The sequence below is a fragment of the Xenopus laevis genome, chromosome 1S (assembly GCF_017654675.1).
Source record: "Xenopus laevis strain J_2021 chromosome 1S, Xenopus_laevis_v10.1, whole genome shotgun sequence".
NCBI lineage: Eukaryota > Metazoa > Chordata > Amphibia > Anura > Pipidae > Xenopus > Xenopus laevis.
This window is the reverse complement of record NC_054372.1, coordinates 151,287,301-151,310,477: the sequence shown is the minus strand read 5'-3', so window position 1 is coordinate 151,310,477 and position 23,177 is coordinate 151,287,301. Positions and strand designations below refer to the sequence as shown.

Here is a 23,177-nt window from a genome sequence, read left to right as displayed (position 1 = left end):
TTATGCCTTCTCCATCTGGCTATGAAACAGAAATGTCTAATCCCAGCATATTTTATGGAAACTCCCAATATTCTCATGCGGTAGCTATGACTTAGCCCATATTTCCTTGAACCAAACTGACCCATATGTTTGTTTCATGCCTCATATTGAGAGGTAATGGGTTAAGTCTGTAAGTACAGCGGTCAACATGTTTTTGGGTAAAGAATCTAGCAATTCCCAGAGTGGGAGTATTAGCGGAATACATCCGTTTTGTTCCATTAATTGGAAACATTACCTCGGGGCCCTTTGAAGAGATGATCTGTCTAAAAGCGAAGTCCATGCTTCTTAACCCAATTGACTGCCAGCAAACTGAAACAAGTGGCTGATAATGTCCCACAAGGCTGTTCCTTATGGAAAGTGCAGAAATTACTTTGCTCCTAGACAACACACAGTTTTGGAATGAATCTAAAGTTTATGTTTCAAAAATGCAGGCTAGCATGTTCTGGATTGTCTGTATAAAAAATTAGGAAGGGTATAATAAGAGCACTTCTGCTGGACTCTGGCCATGCTTTCTTGTACAAGTATGGGATCCATTATCTGGAAACCCATTATCCAGAAAGCTCCTAATTACGGAAAGGCCGTCTCCCATAGACTCCATTTTATCCAAATAATCCAAATTTTAAAAAATGATTTCCTTTTTCTCTGTAATAATAAAACAGTACCTTGTACTTGATCTAAACTAAGATATAATTAATCCTTATTGGAGTCAAAACCAGCCTATTGTTTTTATTTTAAATCTTTACGTGATTTTTTAGTAGACTTTAGGTATGAAGTTCCAAATTACCGAAAGATCCGTTATCCGGAAAACCCCAGCTCCCAAGCATTCTTGATAACAGGTCCCTTATCTGTAGTATGTTTTGTAGCAGGGACTGTTGACAACAGCAAAGATACAGATGGCAATAAATGCTGAGAATTGTTGTGAACTGCCTTCTGCTGAAAGACCTTGGTCTCTACAGGCCAGTTTGGACTATTACATGCATTTTAAGGTGGCCGTACATGGATAGATCCGCTCGTTTGGCGATGTCGCCAAACGAGCGGATCTCCCTCCGATATGCCCACCTCAAGGGCAATATCGGGCTGATCTGATCGTGGGCCCTAGGGCCCAATGATCGGATCCTAGCATTCACAAACGGGCGGTCGGATCGCGGGACCGCATCAATGAACAGATGCGGCCGCGATCCGACGGGATTTTTAATCCCATCCGATCGAGATCTGGCCTACTTTCGGCCAGATCCCGATCGGGGAAGCCCGTCGGGGGCCCCCCATACACGGGCCAATAAGCTGCCGACTCGGTCTGTCGGCAGCTTTTATCGGCCCGTGTATGGCCACCTTTATTTATTGCTACGGGTTACTGCTCCCAGGCAAACGTAGTGCCTTTTATTGCATATGGGGGTTATTCTGTATAAAATGATTGTGATTTAATATGATGGCAGAATGGTCTGTTGCTTTCTTTGCCCTGTAATGTCTATAGGGACTATCTTGGGAGCCCAGTGAATATAAATACCCTTGGGGTCATTGGTGCTTAAAAAGGATCTGCAGCACTGGTCACTGGTGTGTTGGGGTGGCCCTGGATATTCAGTTGTGTGGGGACCCAAGATTTCTGGTGGTGGTCCTGCATTTATGGTCAGACAGTAAGTTCAAATTCTGTAAGATAATTGATGTTTTTGTGTTGGGGAGGAAGGGGACAATTAAAATCCTTTCTACTGTGTCTCTTTCTATCATAGAAAAAATCAGAAAAAAAGAAGAAATTAGAAAAAAACCTGCCATGCGTAGTACCAGACCTGAACAAGAACCACCTGTCACACTACTCATAGGTGGATTTCAGACAGGAGTATTTTCTGATCAAAATCCACAACTTTTGTGCAGTGACTGGAGGATCCCATTTAAGTTACTACTCACATAGGGTGACATAGCATTTTCTCTGCCACTTGTTTTCTCCAGCAAGCAAAAAAACCCTTAGAGCAAAACATTTTATTTTTTTTTTAAACCGAAAATATCTTTTGTCATCTAGATGGTACTGGTTAATTAAAGGCTGCCCTCAGCAGAGAGAAAAAAAATATGATGGCATAAAATATCTTTTCCTTTGTAGACTTGTGTTTTTGCATGACTGTATGAATGATAGCCACTGTATCCTATAACCCTGTCCTATTAATCAAAAGACGTATACTTCCCAAAAAGGGCAAAAAATGTGCTTTGAAAGTGAGGCTTCTGCCTCTTCCGCCCCTGCGGTGTAAAGCAAATAATCCGGAGACACTAATGCATAATATAAAAAAAATGGAACTGATAACACTGGCTCTGCAACAAAAAGGACACATAGGGGTTATTTATTAAAATCTGAATTCTAAAAACTCAAAAAAATAAATTTATTACTATTAAATCCAAATTTTTAGTGGAAAAAAAAAACCTCAAATTTTTTGAGATTTATAAGGCTGCATAAAGTCAGAATCCGAAAAAACTGTTGAGGTCCTGCAGAAGTCAATGCCATTTGAAGATATTATCTGTAAAATAATCCCAACATTTTGGGCCTTTTCACTGATTTCATGAAAAATTTCCAACAAGCCCAATCCAATATCTGACCAGGTATCAAGCAGGTATTAGTCAAGGGGGTCAGCTTTTTAGCCCTCAACACAGGTCAATACATTGTAAATATACAGCATGCGCCTCATAGACTAAGGGGCAAATTCACTAAGCGCTGAAGCGCCGAACGCTAGCGTTAGTTCGCTAGCGTTAGTTCGCTAGCGTTTATCATTTTCGTTACTGCGCAAATTCACTAACGAACGCTGGCGTAGTTTCGCTAGTGTTACTTCGCACCCTTACGTCTGGCGAATTTTCGCTAGCGACGTAACTACGCAAATTCACTAACTTGCGCAGTGTACTGAACGCTACCTTTTACGCTAGACTTCCTTCGCCACCTCAGACCTGGCGAAGCGCAATAGAGTAGATAAGGATTGTTTCAAAAAAAGTCAAACTTTTTTCAAAGTCCCAAAAAACGCTGGCGTGTTTTCTACATTATGGGTGATAGGCTGAAAAAGATCGAAATTTTTTTTGGGGCTCCCCTCCTTCCCCCCTACATTTCCTGACTCATGGCAACTTACCTAGACAGTGGTCACATGTGTAGGGCAAAATAAAATTTTTATTTGCTGATTTGAAGGTTTTCTAGGCATTTGTAGTGCTGATACGTATTCCTCCATTGAAATTTGAATTTGGCGCCGTATGCAAATTAGCCTTCGCTAGCGTAACTTCGCTTTACATAGCGAATCAACGCTAGCGCAACTTCGCAACCTTACGCTACCCCTGAGCGCAACTTCGGATTTTAGTGAATTTGCGGAGCGCTGGCGAAACTACGCCTGGCGAAGTGCGGCGAAGTTGCGCCTGGCGCAACTTCGAATCTTAGTGAATTTGCCCCTTAGCCTGGGGGCAGTTCTAACTGTTTTTTTTTTTTTTTCTTGAGACAGTACTTCATGTGACACATAAATTATTAGCTAAAAGCCAAACACAAGAGATTTTATTGTAATGTCAAAAATGTGTTCTATTTCAATACTTTTTGAGGTTGCAAGAATTTCCTAACACCCCCATTTATTTTAACCTTGGTTCAAATGCTTTTGGAGGGTCAACAAAAGTCCTTTCTAATCTTGCAAAATTGGGGTTGTGCACTCCACAAATTTAGGAAGCAGATACAATCTATATTTTGTTCTCTGTATGTCATTTATCTATTAAGTGGGTTGTCCGATGTCTAAAAAGCTTCCTTCCTGCACTTTCTGATACAATATCATGTTTATCGGCCCTGGCAGCTTTTGATCAGGATATGCATCATAGGTTTGATAGTGTTTCTAGGCTTATCAGAGTGTTGGAGGGTCAGTGCAAAATGTGACACCTCTAGATTTGCCACTTGATGTGATCCTAATTTACTGCAGCGGCTTTCAGTTGCTGTTTGTTTGTGGGCCTTTCTGTCCAAAGTTTAGTCTTCAACAAGTGAAATGCAGCTCATTTGGGTTCAGATCAGATGACTGACTTGGCCATTCAAGAATATTCTACTTCGTTGCTTTAATAAACTCCTGGGTTGCTTTGGCTGTATGTTTTGGGTCATTATGAAACACCTCCCAATCAATTTGACTGCATTTAGCTGGATTTGAGCAGACATTGTCTCTGAACACCTCAGAATTCATTCTGCTGCTTCTGGGCTCAGCTACATAAGACTAGAATTCATGTATCATGATGGTAGTGTTTTTAAATTAGTTGCATTATGCTGGTCAGCTTCTGTACATGGTGCCTTGTCTGCATATTAGCCATAATGAAAGTGGCAGTTGAAATGGAGTTAAATATGTGGAGTTACACCTAAATGTATTCATTCACAGACCTATATTTTGGAGCACTGATGAAACAATTTATATGAAATTTACACATTTGGGTCCAGTTGTTGTACGGGTATGGGACCTGTTATCGAGACTGCTCCGGACCTGGAGTTTTCCTGACAATGGATCTTTCCATAATTTGGATGTTCAAACCTTAGGTCTACTAGAAAATCCTGTAAACATTAAATAAACCCAATAGGCTGGTTTTGCTTCCAATAAGGATTAATTATATCTTAGTTTGGATCAAGTACAAGTTAAGGTGGCCATACACTGAGAGAACCGCTAGTTTGGCGATGTCGCCAAACTAGCGGATCTAATATCTGGCTGATCCGATCGTTGGGCCCTAGGGCCCAACGATCGGATCCTAACGAATAGCAATGGGCGGTCGGATCGCGGACCGCATCAACGAATAGATGCGGCCGCGATCCGACGGGATTTTTTCGTCCTATCTGATCGAGATCTGCCCGACTTTCTGCCAGATCTCGATCGGGGAAGCCCGTCGGGAGGCCCCATACACGGGCCAATAAGCTGCCGATGCGGTCTGGCGGCAGCTTTTATCGGGCCCGTGTATGGCCACCTTTACTGTTTTATATATATAATTGGGTCTATGGGAGACAGGCTTTCCATAATTCAGATCCCATACCTGTACTGTATATGTTGAATACCTTCAAAAGCCAAACATTTTCATCTCTCCTGTATAACAGGCATGGGGGAAAGTAAGTAATACAGTAAGATTTGTTAAGTGAATGGACCAGCCTGTGATTCTTTCTACCTGGAGCTGAACAGTCCTCTCAAATCTGACGTGTTAATGTTTTATTTGTTTCTTATTACTAGGTCTGTGTTTAGATTTTTTTTTCTTGTCGGTGTGGCAGCCTGTAGTTTCATTATTATGCAGTATTGTTTGTTTCTCTATTTAAGCGACATTTGACATTTCATCAAAGGGTAAGATCGCTAGCACATCAGTTTGTGTAAGCGTGAATATTTGGAACACAGACTTTGCTGTCTTCATTTGCAAAGAAGTCGTCATTCTGTTAAAGCCAGTCATTATGAGAGGCTGGAGGTAATCACTGACACTTTCAAAAGTGATATCTGTATGCAAAAGAGCAAGCATTTGGTTTGCAGTGACTAATGACAAATTAGACTCTCGTCAAATCTCAACATTTCTGGTTTCACTGATTTTGCAGCTCATCTTGACACAACAGAACAGTTGCTGTCTGTGAAATGCCTAATACAATTTATTTTTTACTTGTTTGCAGTGCTCTAGAACAAAGCTAAAGGTTTCGTGCTGCAGGATCCAGGAGATCAGGAGATGCAGTCGCCTAGAAATGCCTGACAATGCCAACACCTTTGTGCTCAAGGTATGGGCTATAAAATATCTCTGTTGATTTTTTAGACCTTTTTTTTACATTCCCTTATTTTTCATTTTCCTAACTTTCGAAAGGCAGTATTCCTGACACACTTAAAACTGAGCTGAATGATAGCTTTTCAGAATTTACTCTGAATAAAACCACAGAAGCAATGTTCCCTAAGCCATGCACACACGTTGTGAGGCCAGTGCACAAAGAAAATACACAAGTCACCGCTTGTTCTTCACAAACAGACAAAGAGAGTTTTGCAGTTTCAAACATGTGCGCAAAGGATATTTTCTTTTACACATGACAGAGGGACTACTCTGCATAGAAGGATGTTCTTTAAAATAGCTTAAAGCCAATTGTAAAATATCATTTCCAGATCCTCATGAAGTCCTAAACACAGATAAATAGTTAAAGCCCTAACATCGGATCACTCCAGTGTCTGCGCGGATTTTAGTGCAAAAATGCATAATTACATATTTCTGCACCAAAATCCACTCCAGGTGTCTGCAGAGTCGCACAGATGCAGTGCCTGTCAGTGCAGACATTGAGTCAGGCTGAGACAAGCAAGTTGCCCATTTCTAGGCCTGATCTTATACACAGGGTGAGAAGCGGCTACATGTAACCTTAGCCTGAAAGAGATACTGACACAAGAAATTAAACTCTTTTTTTTACATCTATCATAATATTGCCTTTGAAAGCTACTTATATCTTTGCCATAAAGTATTTGCACAATGCTTTTACATTACCTGTCTGATGCCGGGATTTACATAGCGGGCACCCCTAGGCCTGCTGTCATTCGTCACCCCCTCTCCTCCCTTTAATTCTCTCAAATTTTCATCATGTGGACCAGAGCAATGGGCATTGGAGCACAGGGAATTGAAAAAACTTTTGTATCTCCAATATGGGTGTGGTTGGGCAGGATGCGCCCCCTAAAATTCTGCCACCCTAGGCCCGGGCCTTGGTGGCCTCTCCACAAATCACGGGCCTGGCCCCATGATCCTGTATGAGGGGGCTGCCATATTTGTACAGCAGAAGTCCGTTAGCATTAGAATTTCTATCCAGACTGCTCAGGACCTGGAGTTTTCCTGACAATGGATCTTTCCATAATTTGGATCTTCATACCTTAAAGGAGAACTAAACCCTAAAAATAATGTGGCTAAAAATGCCATATTTTATTTGCTGAATTCATTGTTCCAGCCTAAAGTTTCAGCTTTTTAATAGCAGCAATGATCCAGGACTCAAACTTGTCACAGGAGGTCACCATCTTGGAAAATGTCTGCGACACTCACATGCTCAGTGGGCTCTGAGCAGCTGTTGAGAAGCTAATCTTAGGGGTCGTCACAAATGATCAAGGTTGGGCATGAGACAGTCAGGTTTAGAAACTTCAACTAACAATTACTTACAAAAACAAACCTCTCAGCAAAAACCAACATGACCTATAGGTGAATTTTAATGTACATTCATATTTTAAAAAAGTATTTTTTTTAGTGTCAGTATCACTTTAAGTGCATCTAGTTGTTGTAGAGCCAAACTATACATGGCAACTTTTGATGTGGGTACATTTTTCTGAAGAATCCCTCTCTAACAAATGATGGTGATGGTGGTGATAAAAATGCTCTCTACCTAAGGTTTTGTTTTTTGTTTTTTAGGCAAATGCAACTGAAGTAATTTTTGAAGCAGGGGACGACCAGCAGTTGAATTCTTGGATATCTGAAATAAAAGAGTGCATAAATCACTGGTAGGCAAATCGTATGTTGTTGCATGTGCTTATATGTATTCAAGTCAAATGATTCATGCGCTTAAGCACAAAGTTATACATATTTTTCATGACTGCATCAGAGACAGATTTGCACACTGTACCAGCATGTGCTTCCCCAATTACTAAACAATGGATTGGAATTATTAAAGAAAAAAAAAGATATATATTGTCAAGTCCATGTAACAAATATTTTGTCTTGAAATGATCACGGAGGGTTTTTTGGTAAGTGCAAGGTATCTCTATATTTTTGCATATTTTTCAGTGTGTGCTGCCAAAAAGGTTTCTGTTCCTGTGTGCATATTTAGTGCTCGACTGATTCAGGATTTTACTGTTTGTATACCTTAACCCTGATCTGTGTATCTTTGGGTGATATGTGGTCATATATTGTTTTAGTTTGACTCACAGCTGTTTATAGAAGGAATGTATAACCGACTGGGTTTTGTATCCAGTAATGTCTGCTTACTTTCTGTTATATTTAAACTCAATTAATTACCTTTTCCAATCTTACCAAATGTCGTTATTCATGTTCTCACTTGCTCTGCATATTGATTCACCATTATGTTTGAATATATCATGCTGTAACTTTAAAATTAAAATTGAGTTGTTTTTTTAAAAAAATTCAAATTCGATTTTCGAAATTTCTCATACTCTGGCCCTTTAAGAACTCACATTCGACTATTCGCCATCTAAAACCTGCTTTGCTGCCTTCTCCGAAAAAAACTCGAATTGAGATTTTAAAACTCGGATCAAATTTTATTCGAGTTTTCAGGTCGATCCTATTAACCCCAGTTTAGAAAATTCGATATTTTTTTTAAATAAAGTTCGATTGGTCGAATTTCGAGTTCATGGGAGTTTATGGGAGCTGTAAAAACTCCCACGAATACCCTTGATAAATCTGCCCCTTTTAGTAACCATATGCTCCAAGCTTATTGTCCAAAAATATCAGACTTTAGTTGATTAAACCTAAATAAACCTTATATTGCTACGGTCAATCATTTTTGGTTATTCTGTATTGTGGCATAAGAGACAAGACCTAACGCGTTTCGTGCCTGCTGGGGCACTTACTCATAGACTGAGTAAGCCTATGAGTAAGTGCCCCAGCAGGCACGAAACGCATTAGGTCTTGTCTCTAATCCTATATAATAAAGTTGAAGTGTCTCTGCGTCCAGTCCCTGTGTCCGTGGGATTGCGCTACTGCGCATGTGCCCCACGGGCCGTCTCTGGCGAATTTTTAAGTTGAAGTGTCTCTGCGTCCAGTGCGTTACCGCAACAAAATGGCGCCAAAGCCCACCATAAAGCGACGAACTCAGTTCTACCATCACAATTCAAAAATAAACAGCCAGCACTGAAAGGGGCGGCGCTACGTGCAACACACCCTGCCCACATCAACGGCCAGAGCATTAAACCCGCAACGCCAACAGTGCCCACCCACTGCCTCTTCCATGAACTATGGAGGCTGAACCCCATCTCCGTCTCCTGATTGGTCGAAATGTCTTGAAGGACGGCGCTCACAGTAATAGGTGGGGACGTAGTAAATCATTGTGTCAGGACCATGCGTGTCCACACCTACTTACCCTACTTACGAAGCTGCAGTTGACGGCCCGCGCAGGTTGGGATGTGGAGAGTATAGAATTTGTAAGCATAAAGTAGCCAATGAGAGCGGAGGACGCTTTTGGAGGCGGGGAATAGGGGGTTAGAGACTGTGAACATCCAGTCACTGCACTTCCTTTCCTGAACCGTCTCTGGCGAATTTTTTTTAGATGATAAAGTTGAAGTGTCTCTGCGTCCAGTCCCTGTGTCCGTGGGATTGCTCTACTGCGCATGTGCCCCACGGACCGTCTCTGGCAAATTTTTTTTTAGACTAGAACAATTCTGTTTTTATAAATGTTTGACTACATATGTTCTAGCGCCCGTTAATTTAACGGGCTTAATGTCTAGTATCCTAATAAATTTTTTAATTTTTTAACTGATTCTTGTCTCATTCTTGTTGGAGGTACTCACATCTCTCTTTTGAATTGTTGTCTTGGACTAGCACCCTGGGACTGGGGTGAATTATGAGTATATCCTCCAAGAATAACTTAATATTTGTTTTTGAATTATTAATTATTTTGGAGTAGTACCTATTTATATATATTTTTTTTGGAATTGGCACAACCCCTACCACTTTATATTCTGTATTGTGCCCTTTTAATAACTGGGCAAATGGGGCATTTGCCCAGATCCAACCATTACAGCTTTCATCAGCTAATTTTAATTAGCTGGAAAAGCTCAACATAACCAACCAGTCATTGAGTTACAGCTAATGATCAGAGGTCATGATGTATTGGGATGGGATTATGGCTTGAGGGGAGAAGTGACTGCATTGCTCAGATGCAGTTAGTTGGATTTCTGCCTGGTTTTCAGAATGCTGAACATCGGGTGGAAAAGGAAGGAAAGAAACAATGGGTGGCATCCGTATCTCTGTGGGAGGACAGTGCCACATGTGAGTCAGAGGGACAGACTGTTACTTAAACATGGCAGTGGCTTATTATGGTATTATCTAGTTACACATAGTACTAGAAAATTAGATTTTTTTTATGAAAAGACTTTATGCAAATGAAACTGCTGAGAGATTTTTATAGAGCAATGTTCTTTTATACGAATGCATTTACATCACCTGCTTACAGGGAGGATTCTATGTGTTTGTGGTTGGTGAATTAGTGATCATCGCTGTTTCTGAAGCAGGAAGCTGAGGAAGTTCATGTTGACCTGTAATGTTTGCATATAGTACAACCTACAGCACTTTGCTGAAAGGCTTTTCCTGTTATTGAAATACCAAGAACTCTGCTAGCTATTCAACATAGTGTGATTTTTCAGAGCTTGACCTTTCCTAGCACCTTTCCTTACATTTCCATGAATTACAAGCATGTTTCTGGCCGGCCGTAGCCTGGTGTGACTCCCTGTTTAGCAATGCTGATCTCACTGTGTATCCTGAGTCACCGCCTTCACCCCACTCCTGGCCTGGCACGTTCTTATATTTGCCATGCGATCGTACAGGACCACCCTACAAATCGGGTTCTTCTATTAAAATTATTTTGTTGCATCAGAATTATTTGCTCAGCTTTAAAGCAGTTTATCTGCACAGTAAACTTTTAGCATGATGTAGGCAGCACAATTCTTAGTAGGCAATTGGCCTACATAATACCTCCGAAATGTCCCCTTTTTTTCGTGGGACAGTCCTGATTTTGACATCTCAGCCCGCAGTCCCGGATTGTTACTGAAACGTCACGACTTTTTCTTTGTATCTTTTTCTGGCTGTTCAGTGGAGGAGATCAAAGTGTCTAAAACTTTATTGGCTTTTGGCAGAGAGCCCTGAATATGTGGCAGGTGCATACATTTGATTTAAGATAAGCAAAGAAACAATTGTAACAATTTGAGATAAGCAGGTCTCTTTGTGCAACTGTGACTTGCAGTTTAAAATGCAATTCACCTTCATTTGCAAAACTGTAATAACACATAAAAACCACAGAGATGTGTTCACACTTTCATAACCTGCCAAATTTTGTAAAATCAACATTAGATAATGTAATTAGGAGGTGTGACCACAAAATGGGTGTGTTCAAAAATTTCTACGTGCTCCATGCTGCAAATCTTTTTGTCCCTCTTCTATTTCCTAAATGTTGGGAGGTATGTTCATTAGGCAGGGCTCCAGGGAGGAGACACACATACAGTAGGTGCCCCCTCTCCTGCCTGTACCTTGAGGAAGGCTAATTTTACAAAACACACACACTCACACTTTTGAAGACCAAACAAAACATTTCTTAGAATCTTACGTAAACCTACATTGAGACCTACATTGTTTGAGGGGTATAGTTTTCCGTTAACCTTTTTTTGTCTGGGGACCTACACTTGTTTTGGAAATCATGGGCAATCATTTTAATAAGTATTTTCTGTTATTTGAAGCACTTTTGTTGTATTGATAAAGGGCTTTGCCCGAAACATGTGGTGAAATAAATTTTGCATTAAATCTGCAAGTGCCTGGCTCTACTTCACTTATACTAATATATTTGCCTTTTATGGACAAAGGCAGGGCAGAAGGCATGTAAAAGGCAAGACTTGGAACCAGTTATTTATACAGAATTAAAGGGACTTCTGACATGGGCAATAAACCATGGCAACCATGATGCTGCCGGGGACAATACATTTAATAATTGCCGCAGTTTTCCCTGTGAGGACCCTGTCAATCAAAAATACCAATGCACCTAGACATGCTCCTTGGTATTCCTCATATCATCAGTGCATACCTCCCAACTGTCCCATTTTTCACTGGACAGTCACAATTAAGATGGGTCAACCCGCAGTCCTGTATTGTTACCGAAATGTCCTGACTTTCTCTTTAATCTCTGCACTATACAGCCAGAAAAAGATACAAAGTTTGGCATTTGGTAGAGAGCCCAGAATACGTGGCGGGTGCACTTAGATACATTTGTAATAATTTAAGATAAGCAAAGAAGCAATTGTAACAATTTAAGATAAGCAGGTCTCTTGGGGAAACTGTGTCATGCAGCTTAAAGGGCAATTCACCTTCATTAGCAAGAAATGTGTTCAAACTTTCCTAACCTGTCAAATTTTGTAAAATGAACATGATAATTAGGGAGTGTGGCCACAAAAATGGGCATGGTCAAAAGAAATGTTGCCGCGCTCCATGCTGCAAATCTTGTTGTCTCTCTTTCTATTTCCAAAATGTTGGGAGGTACAGTATGTCAGTGGCCCAATTGCATATTCCGCTCTATAGGGGAAGGACCAAACACATGATATCTTCACTAGTGATGTGCGGGTCAGGGTTTCCCTGACCCACACCCGACCCTAACCCGCCCTGCTCCAACTCGCGCCCGCTTCCGGGGGTCCTTTTATAGACCCGCGCCGATCCGCCCAGCTGATGACGTCATTATGACATCACAAAAGGCGTGAGACTATAAAACTGGAGCCCGGAAGTCAGATCGTCATTTGAAGGTGGCGAGGTCGACCAGAACCCGCCCGACCCGCGGGTCACCCATTAAAACGGAATGAAATTTTTTGCAAGGGCCCTGTACTGTATAATGACACCAGTTCATTTGAAAATGTATTACTATGCATTTCTAAGTGATAACTGTTTGCCACTTGAAAGCACTGGGCGCTCACCGATGATATTGAAAAGTGAATAGGAATCATTTTCTATATTTAAATATACTTTAAACATATGTAGTGAATCTTAGGATGGTAACGATTTCAGAATGTGAATTTTTAATAGAGACACCAGGACTTCTCAATTGTTAACTGTAAGAACAATATTTTCTTTCATGCTTTCTGCCTTGTAATGCCAATTTTATAAGTCCTCATGATGCACAAGCCCTGTTGTATTTAATACCACGTGATTGGTTCTTTGTAGCTAGTTGGAAGGGAAATTGTACCCTATTTATTAGCAATATTTATTTTCCTTTCCATTCCTGTTAAACAGACAGTAAGAGTGCACTGCTTGTTGTTAGCACAGCACACCTGTTTTCTATATATCTAGATTTATTGCCTGTTTATTTATTGCTATCTCAGTTTTGCTGTTCTTAAAAGGCTAAAACTTCGTTTTCTATGTATTGGAGCCTTCAGGATCACCCATATCCAGTTTGATCTGAGACATCTAGTTTCAGTCCATAGGATTTCACAGTTTAACCATGATTATGTTTGCAATGCAATATACCTAAATTGAAAACAACTATTTTTAAAATTTTTAGCAGCACTCCATTCTTCAAATGCAGTTGGACTGTCACAGATGCTACTTGTTTTTTTCGATGCAGTCATTTATTTGCTCTGTATAGTTCCCATCATTGTAATCTTTTGTAAAATTGTAATATTGAATATTGTAAAATTCAGATGGCAGTCACGCCAGTCAAATAACACTTTTGCACTATTTTATAGCTCTTTCCATGTCACTTATTTAGTTATTCAGGAATGGGACCTGTTTTCCAGAATACCTTGGAGTTTTCCCAGATAAGGGATCGTTCTATAATTTGGATTACCATATTCTATACAATATCTACTAGAAAATCATGTAAACATTAAATAAAGCAATAGGATTGTTTTTCCCAATAAGGATTAATGATATATTAGTAAGGCTCAAGTACTGTTTTATTATAACCATAAAAAGAATATTTATGTTTTAAAATATGAATTATTTGATTAAAATAAAAAAAAGTCTATGACTGAAGGAACATGAAGGCATTGATTCTGCTCCACATATTCTGCGTTTTTTCTACAGGCTGATGGAAGTGGATCCACTTCCTTCCCCAGCTCCATTTATGTGCTCTAAAAAGTACAGGTTCCACTTGAGTGTAGTTACATGGAGCAGAGGTCAGGCTGAAAATGCAAAAAGCAGGCACTTTTTGGACGAACTCCACTCTGCTCTGTGTACCTGTACATGAATCCAGCAACTTGTGTAGTTTTGTGTAGTTTTTTCTTCCTAAATATTAATTTGTGGGTTTCTCCTGCTGTTGAGGTTCTTCATCCTAAACTTTGCTATAGAATTCTTGTTTCATGTCGAGAATTCTTGTCTCATGTCGAGAATTCTTGTTTCATGTCGAGAATTCTTGTTTCATGTCGAGAATTCTTGTTTCATGTCGAGAATTCTTGTTTCATGTTTTGTGCCAAAAATGGAGTCCTGTAACCATGGTGCTCTTACAGGTAAATGTAGCTGAGGAAATGGCAAGTAGGCTAAATAAGAGCTCCTAGAATATGAACATGGTAAATCAATGGCTTGATCTCTTTGTGTTGGCTAGGGCAGTAGATGCCCTTTTTTCTGCAAACAATTCTGTTTTCTGCCAACTCTCCAACTCTGGTTGCTCCTATGGATGCAGTACAACAGAAACACATCCATACAGTGGCCACACCTGTGTGTTTTCTATCATACGCAGCAGGCCATCAGTTGGATTTTGTGTACTTTGGTCCCAGTCTTGTGAAGTGTCATGTACTGAATTACTGATGAGCAACTTGGCAAGCTAGGTGTTCCATTTTGCATCAGAGTGCAGAGGTTCCATTGGTCCCCTTTATGATCAATCCTTAAAACCCATGCTATAAAAAAGCTAAAATTGCACCATCTGTAGCATTGTATATTATGGGTGTGGGGGGTTGGGCCCACTAGAGAAGAAGGAAAACTCTAGATACTTCTAGATGGGAATTTCACAATTCTGTTTGATCAGCAATTAAAGTAAACTATTGGGTTTTTTTTTCTTTTTTAGGTCGGAGGAGAGTGAAGGAGAGACACAGCCGCCCTCTCATTCAGACACAGCCAACCAGAGTCCCAGCAGTGGCAGTACTGACTCCATTACACAAGGTATGTTGTCAATATATCATGCCAGGGTATTTTACAATTGGGACTGGAAAGGATTTTATGAGAAGCATAATTTGTATAACGTAAAGTTGAAGACAGGTAATTAGCCCTGCTAATTGCCCTAAATTAATGTTCTATTTTATGTATAATCTGTGTATAAACAAAGACTGATTTACCTTTTCTGTAAAAAATTATAATAACATTTTGCATCAAGCATCATTTATACCGGCCAGGTATTGGCAAACAAAAAAGAAACACTTTGGGGATATATGTAGTATAAGTAAATCAAGAGTAACTGGACTTGCTGAGTAATCACTGAAGAAGTTTCACTACGTCAGTTCCACTGAACTGAACTGAACTGAAGAAGCTGCTCGGATGAGTAGTGAAACACCTTCAATGATTACTCAGCAAGTCCAGTTGTTTCAGAATTACTTATATCAGATATATCATGACCTGGATGAATGAAAATCTACATAGTCATTGAGGGATATACAGGGCCGGATTTCTGGGGCAGGCGCCCCTAGGCCACGTGGTCCAAACACCCGCCTGCACTACCGCCCTCCCCTTGCTGTGCAGGTGTGTAAGAGCCAGCAAACTGGGGTCACACGACTCCCCAAAAAGTGGCTGGGCGGCATGCGGCCCCTAATTTTCTGCCGCCCTAGGCCCGGGCCTTTGTGGTCTCGCCACAGATCTGTGCATGGGGATAAAGTGTGACGTCCGTACAGAGGGATGGCTGCTAATGTTAAACGGTCAGTTGTGTGAACATTACACTTTTTTGGACAGGACGATACACCACTTTTTACCAAACTAACATGTAATGTGTGGTGCAAAGTTGTGTGTGTGTGTCATTTGGTTGTACAGGTATGGGATCCGTTATTCAGAAACCCATTATCCAGAAAAGCTTCAGATTACGGAATGACCATCTCCCATAGACTCCATTTTATCCAAATAATCCAAATTTTTCAAAATGATTTCCTTTTTATCTGTAATAATAAAACAGTAGCTTGCACTCGATTGCAACTAAGTTATAATGAATCCTTATTGGAAGCAAAACCAGCCTATTGGGTTTTATTTAATGTTTACATGATTTTCTATTAGACTTAACGTATGAAGATCGAAATTATGAAAAGATCCGTTATCTGGAAAACCCCAGGCCCTGAGCATCCTGGTTAACAGGTCCCATTCCTGATTTTTGATTTTTATGTCCTGGCCGTATGTTTTCTCTGATCAGCATCATATAAAACCAGTATATTCATCATTAAGGAGATATGTAATGTTACAGCCTTGTGTAAATGGCCTCACCCAAGAGCTGCTCGGAAACTTTCAATATATCCGTACATATCTCGTGCATTCCAGCACTGAAATCCAGCCCTCCCCCGTTGCACAGTGTTTATTCTGACAAACCAAAATCCTAATAACCCCTCCAAGTGTGTACTCTGGTTTTCATCCAACTGTGAATACTTCATGCACGTACTGGAAACGAAATCTCATAAGGTTCTGTCATCCTAACAGAAAGCTTCTAATGTTTACCTTGGCACATTTTATGCGTTCTCATCCAGTGATCGTTTTATTTTGGGTCTGTGTAGAGTAATATTTATGAATCAGAAACTGCACCAGGAAAGGGAAACTCTTTGAGTTAACCAGTCTAATATAAGATCGTTCAGATAATAAGGGCATATGAATCTCGCTCTATAGCCTCCATCTGCTTGTGTTCTGATTTTACGTTACAGTGGTGATTTTCCCATTTTCCTCCCTGCTCTGCTTACTACTGATCTGTATCTCCACAACAGGTTTATGCCAGTGTAGCACTGACCTGAGGAAGAGAGAGATTCTTTCAAACATTTTTGTTTAAGTGCCCTACCCTCACAATCCATGTCCTGGGTCTAAATCTGCCTTCAGAGACTTGGTAAAGTAAGAGCTTGCCAGAAGTCTCACAAAGCTGATCTTTGAATTAAACTGAATTTCCAGGATCCAGTAATTAAGACAGCAGAGCAAATTCACGTGTGTTGAGTATGGAAAGTAATGATTGTATTCTTTAAAGTAATGTCTTGGATGCATCATAAACTTGTAATAACCATACAGTACAACAGTACATTGTTTTGTTTTTGGGCCCCTGTTTGGAAAATGGGGCAACCTCTGAGTATTAAGCATTATATTGTAAGGGAGAAGATCAGCTTTGAATACAATAGGGAGATATTCAGATTAAAGTTATATCTATTGTTGATCTAACTTTTAGTATTCACAATGAACTACCATTGTAACACCCTGCCTGGTTTGTTCTTCTGATTTCCTCCCAGGAGCTTCTGTGCCACCAGAACAATGTTGCCACAAAACTGACCATTTTCTGGCTTCCTCGCCCTGGTTCCATGGGCCCATCTCACGGGTCAAAGCGGCTCAGCTTGTCCAGTCCCAGGGAGTTGAAGGGCACGGTGTCTTCCTTGTTAGACAGAGTGAAACAAAAAGAGGGGACTACGTTCTCACATTTAATTTTCAAGGAAGGGCAAAGGTAAGGATCTTAACCTTGTTCAACTGTTAAATATATCATTGGAAAAAAATACCTTGACCTACAAATTCATAAAATATTGAAATCCCAGTCATCTGGCATAGAGTGAAGTGTGAGAAACAGATGCTACATAGGATACCAATGAGTCCACCCCGTTATACATGTACATGTTGGTTTTGCTTTATGTGAGCACAAGGAAAACCTTTTCCACTCTGCTGTCTCCTCCAACTGTTCCTTATTCCAGACACATTTTGGAGCAGCAATGTGACCTGTCCCTTAACAAGATTTTTTTATATTTAATTTTGAAATCTGACATGGGGATAGACATATTGTCAGTTTCCCAGCTGCCTCCAGTCATGTGACTTGTGCTCTGATAAACTTCAGTCACTCTTTATTGCTGTACTTGTTGTACTGCAAGCAGAACAATGGGACGGTAACCCGATAGCAGCTCCCTAACACAAGATAACAGCTGCCTGGTAGAACAGCACTCAATAGTAAAAAGCCAAGTCCCACTGAGACACATTCAGTTACATTGAGTTGGAGAAACAACCGCCTGCCAGAAAGCAGTTCCATCCTAAAGTCCTGGCTCTTTCTGAAAGCACATGACCAGGCAAAATGACCTGAGATGGCGCCTACACACCAATATTACAACTTTCAAATCCACTTGCTGGTTCAGGAATGAAATTTTAGATGGTAGAGTGAATTATTTGCAATGTAAACAATGTAAACATTCCTTTAAGTACTTCTGCCAATTGCTACTTGCAAAACTGACACATGTACCATCAACTGTGTAGCAGTTAACAGCATGTGACAATATTAGGCAACTTGGAGCATACAACTGATCTTCAGATGCAAATAACAATGCACAACTCTTTTTTTTCACAGCACTTGCGCCTCACACTTACAGATTGTGGTCAGTGTCATGTTCAGCACCTCAGTTTTCTGTCTGTGTTGGAAATGCTTCAGTACTTCCGATTACAGCCAATTCCACTGGAGTGCGGAGCAGCGTGTGATGTGAAGTTGTCTGGTTATGTGGTAGCAGGTGTTCAGCCTCATGGTAAGCCCTTTACATTATTCATGTATTTCTGTGTTTAACCCAGTTGCCAAACTTACAACTTTGCGTCATGGCCATGTGGTTTAATGGCTGGCTAGGCAAGAGATAAGTAACCTTTTAAAGGTTATTTATGCATACTTTTTGTTTTTTTGATTTTCTAGTAGACTTGTGGTATGAAATTTCAAAATTATGGAAAGATTCTGTTTTCTGAGAAACTGCAGGTCTCAAGTATTCTAGATAACCGGTCCTGTACCTGTATTACCATTTTATAGCTAGGATGCAGCAATTGTTTCACTGGAACGCTGAAGAATGCAGGTGAGCCAACGTAACATGTGGTTTCAGCTACTGTCCTACAGCTCCGGCTAGTGGCTGTCATCTATTATAGCTGAAGGGGCGCAAGCTCTGCATGTAAGTAGCTCGCAAGAGTTTCTCTTGAGTAAACCCAGATATCCGTGTCAGCCCACGTGTGGGCAGCTTAAATGTGGCAGCACATCGACCAATGTTATAAGCTCATACTACTAATTTATTCAGTATGGAACCACTATCAAAAAAACTTTGCTGAGCGTGTGTATAAAGATTTCACAGCATTTTATCAAATCATTTGCCAGCCCCGCATTATGGTCGTTAGTGGCTTTAAATATGAATTGCCTGTTTTAAACGTGACAGATTTGTACTTTGTATCTATAATCTGAGCAGGGTTTCTGAGGTGGCATTGCTCAGCTTGAAGGCCGGCCAGCAAGAATCAGAGTAGTTTATGGTAAGGGCGCAGCTGTGCATTGCTTGTTCCTAACCCAACGGCTGCGCTCATCATCCTCCCACTTGAATCGGTTCATTGATAAGAGCCACGTGATCTCATAATGTTTTACATCCAGTAGTCTCCTTCTTCGACCAAATATAGCTGAGAGCGCGGTGCATTTCTCCAGATAATTTTAAAGTCAAATGCCCAATTCAGTTTTAAATGCAGAATAAATACTTGTATTTACAATTGTAAATGTATAAACTAAAAGAATGTCAGCGTTCTAATGCAACTGGTTGTGTCGTGAGAAACTGATTTCAAATAATTTGCTTGCAATTAAATATTAACTGCCCTTTTTTCTTTTCTGTCTTATGGCAATTATTGGCTGTAGTAACTATTATCTCTTATGATGTGATATGCCGTTTAAACAATAACCTGCCTAAAAATCAGAAGCCCTATAAGTAATTTATTAGGTGTAGAACCATTTTTTAAACTCCTTTACCTTTACTCTCGTAACCAGTCATTTTCTCCCCCCTCTTTTTTACAGAGCTGGGCACATCCGTCTGTACTTCATTACTGTTCCCTTTGGCCCTTCAGCACTCCAGCTTAGAGCGCAGTGTCTCCCAGTTCTCTTCCCCAAGTCCTCTGAGACATCAGTACACCGAGGATTTCCACCACTTGTCTTTCCCAGAGCAGATCTTCCACCGCATACCACCGCCCGAGGAACTAAACCGAAGTTTCTTGAGGATGGAGGCTAGCGGGGCACAATCTAGCTCTCACAGAGAGTCGGAGTATGAGCTGGATTCTCCATCCCGGAGCCATATGCGAGCAATAGACAATCCTTACACTCCCTTATGACAGTAGGGCTTTGTTGGTGGAATATGGAGCTGGCGCTTTTACTTCAGAAAAAACAGATCATCACAGCCTATATGTTGATCAAACCAAGAATGTAACTTTTTCTATTTTTTCATGGGTTAAATTGTAAGCCCTCATTGGGTGTTATTCTATTAGGCCTGTTAAAGGGCCCAGCTTTCTGCTGCCCGTGCTGGCTTGCGCTAGCCTCTGATGCAGTGAAAGGTTAGTTTTAATAAGCTTTTTGTTTACAAGGTGTAGTCATATCTTCCATGCTCAGAAGGTACTTGCAAAATGTAACTTGGGGTGCTTCCTGGCACCTCCTCGTTGTGCAGACAATCCTGCAGTAATGTTACAGTGTGAGCACACACAACATTATTACTTTGCCCTCTATGGCTGGGCTTAATAATTCTATTTTTCTAATTGTACATTGGGAAGCATGCAATAAGCATTAATTTCATTCTTCTGCCTTGCAGAGCTTTCTACCATCCTCCCAAGTGCCTTGTACTTCAGCATTACAATCTGAAAAGACTGACTGTCAACCCAACAGGACGTTAAAGGACTTTTCATTTTATATATATATATATATATATATGAAAAAATATTTAATAATTATAACCAAGTTACCTCTAGATTTCTATTTGAAAATATACTTCTCTTATGCTGCTTAGTACTGTTGGGTCAGTTACCCGCCAGTCTGGTGAGTGCAGCGGCAGAAAAGGTTTGTTCTTATAATTGTTGTTCTTTTCCTATTACTGCAGCTGGTCAGCCACAAAATGGCTTCCACTGTTATTACCAGTACACTTAGATTGCTCCTTGGTTCTCCTTGGTTGTGCCATGGAAAATTACAGAATATTTTAAATTTGCTACTTCATTCATGTTTGTGAAAGCCATGCCCAGCCAGAACAATGCCACAGTCTATACACTATGGTTTTACAAGATAGAAATGAAGCACATTGAGAAAAAATTGGACCATTTTAATTTATTTTAAAAATCGTCATTTGTGTCTCAGAAGTGACACTTGTCCCAAGCTGATGTCGCATTTCAACTCTTACAGTGTAATTGGAATAATGTGATTGGTTGTATTGCACCCCCCATGATGACTTAGCTCATGAATAGAGGAAATGCCATGAACAGCATTTTTAAAGGGATTAAGTTGGATTAGTCAATTGATTTGTGTTTAGTTAGTACCTGTTTATGTAAAAGCCAAGACCAGCTGCATTAGAAGAGTTGATGTAAGTCCCTAGTGTGCCAGTCTGAGCAGATTTATACTGTGGTGCCTTGTGAGACGTAACAAATGCCTTGCTACAATAATGCATTGAAGCCATATGAGACATTCTACCCAAAAATGCATATGAAGTATTCCTCGGATGGCTAAAAATCGCTCCAGGGCCAGTTCCCTATACATTGCAGTAATATAACCCAGTTTGTAATTGCATCTGCATTGCGTTTCAGAGGAAAATGCTGAAAGAAGTAGTAAACCTTTAAAGTAATTAGAAAAGTCCTTAGAACTGCACTGTCACCAAGTTTACAATTATTTTGTAAAATAGATATTATGGGGAAAATGTGCTGTTAATATGAATGAATTTTGTAACAACAGCGCCACCTGCTGGTCGGTTTCAACCATGATCCAGTCAAGGAAGTTGTCAGAAGAAGGAGACAGCTGATCTGATGATCCTCTGGTTAGGAAAACATTAGAAACCACAGGTAACACTCCTCACGTCTTTTCCTGAACGGAAGATCAAACCTTGTTTTAAAGGTTTACATATACTTGACTTGTACCACCAGAGGGTGCTCCTCTGTCCGGAGTATAAGTTAGTAGGTTGAGCGCTCTCTGTGCCCCCCCCCTACAGTAAATACTTTGTCATTTTTTTTGCCTAGGACTCCAGCATCATTGAGAACATGTAAATCCTTACTGCTCCCAGGGTCAGATACTGTATCTGTCCTGTGCTCCCCTAGGCTACCTATCTAATTTTGCAGACCCCCCCCCCCAGCTTGCTTTTGCAAAGTAAGCTCCCACTTGCACTGTCATCCTGGCCCGAGGAGAAAAGGCAGCAGTTTGAATGTCTCACCCATTCCCCAGTGTAGCTACTACCTATGCAGCCTGACTGCTCCCCTGTATTAGCCAACATCACTTACAGTTGCCTGATTATATCCCCATAAGTGGCGCTCCAAGCATGTGAAAAATGACCTCTCATGCTGGGGTCATTGTGATCCATTAGGTAACTAAGCTTGGTGCATTTTATCAGACCTGTGCGCCCACACTGGTCGCTCTTGTCAGGGCATAAGAAACCCCAAGCACAAGCTCCATGAGTCCATATAGGAATTATTGTGTAGTGCTAACATGGCTGAACACAGAAGAATTTAACAGAACAAATGTGGGCACACGTGCAGTGTAGAACAGTTACTTGGAGAGATAAAACACTACAGTAGGGAAACACATTAGGAAAGATTGTTCCCCTTGGATGGAAGAAAACCTCCATCCAAATGTAACCTCAGTTTACCAACCCTTTCCTACACCCACGCCAGTCACTGATAGAATAACTTGCTGATTTTTAGCCTGTGCCTCTCCATTTCTTCATGAATATAAATCCCAATAAGATCCAGTTTTACTCTGTCCCCACAGGGCGGCCTTCCAAATCCAAATGTCAAAGAAGTCTGAATCCTTTATCTTGTCTGAAAGGAAAGTAACCTGCCAGCACAAAGGTTGGGTTGTGCCAGACAAGGCTTGGGCAAGCTCCGAGCAGTTGGGTGCAGTGAGGTAAATCACAAGCAGATAATTACACTTTCACTTGCCCTCCTTCCGCCTCAACATCAATTGTGCCAGCACTTTGCTTCCAACGTGGCATTGGCCATTCATTCTTGGCACAAGACGTTTGTTACCTCTCTGCCAGGGTCTCACCAAGATCAGTAAGTCTGGCTACCCAACTTGGGTTTTACTGTAATAAAAACCCTTTCCCCCAATAAATGATGCAGATTTAGGAATATGTTACTGCTGGTGCCATCTTGCCTTCTGTAATCTTTCACATGTATATTAAAGGGGATTGGTGGGATAATGAGATAATGGCAGCAGCCCTTTAGCCACCCAAGATCTGGACTTGCAAATGGCAGCCATGGAAGCCTAACTGAAGGCCCATGTAAGATATGTAATGAGGGGCACTGCATTGGCTCGTGGCATATTCCTTTATTGC

The 23,177-nt window shown here is 40.7% G+C and overlaps 1 protein-coding gene across 1 annotated transcript in view; it reads left to right on the top strand.

Moving 5' to 3' along the window:
* sh2b3.S (SH2B adaptor protein 3 S homeolog) overlaps nucleotides 1-23,036 on the top strand; it is an 85,456-nt gene extending 62,420 nt beyond the window's left edge. The window contains exons 4-9 of the mRNA XM_018244217.2: nucleotides 5,648-5,749; nucleotides 7,396-7,484; nucleotides 14,750-14,844; nucleotides 17,139-17,347; nucleotides 18,230-18,401; nucleotides 19,682-23,036. Coding sequence (XP_018099706.1) covers nucleotides 5,648-5,749; nucleotides 7,396-7,484; nucleotides 14,750-14,844; nucleotides 17,139-17,347; nucleotides 18,230-18,401; nucleotides 19,682-19,992 — 978 coding nt within the window. The 3' untranslated portion in view covers nucleotides 19,993-23,036. The remainder of the gene's footprint in view (nucleotides 1-5,647; nucleotides 5,750-7,395; nucleotides 7,485-14,749; nucleotides 14,845-17,138; nucleotides 17,348-18,229; nucleotides 18,402-19,681) is intronic.
* The last annotated feature ends 141 nt before the right edge of the window (nucleotides 23,037-23,177 follow it).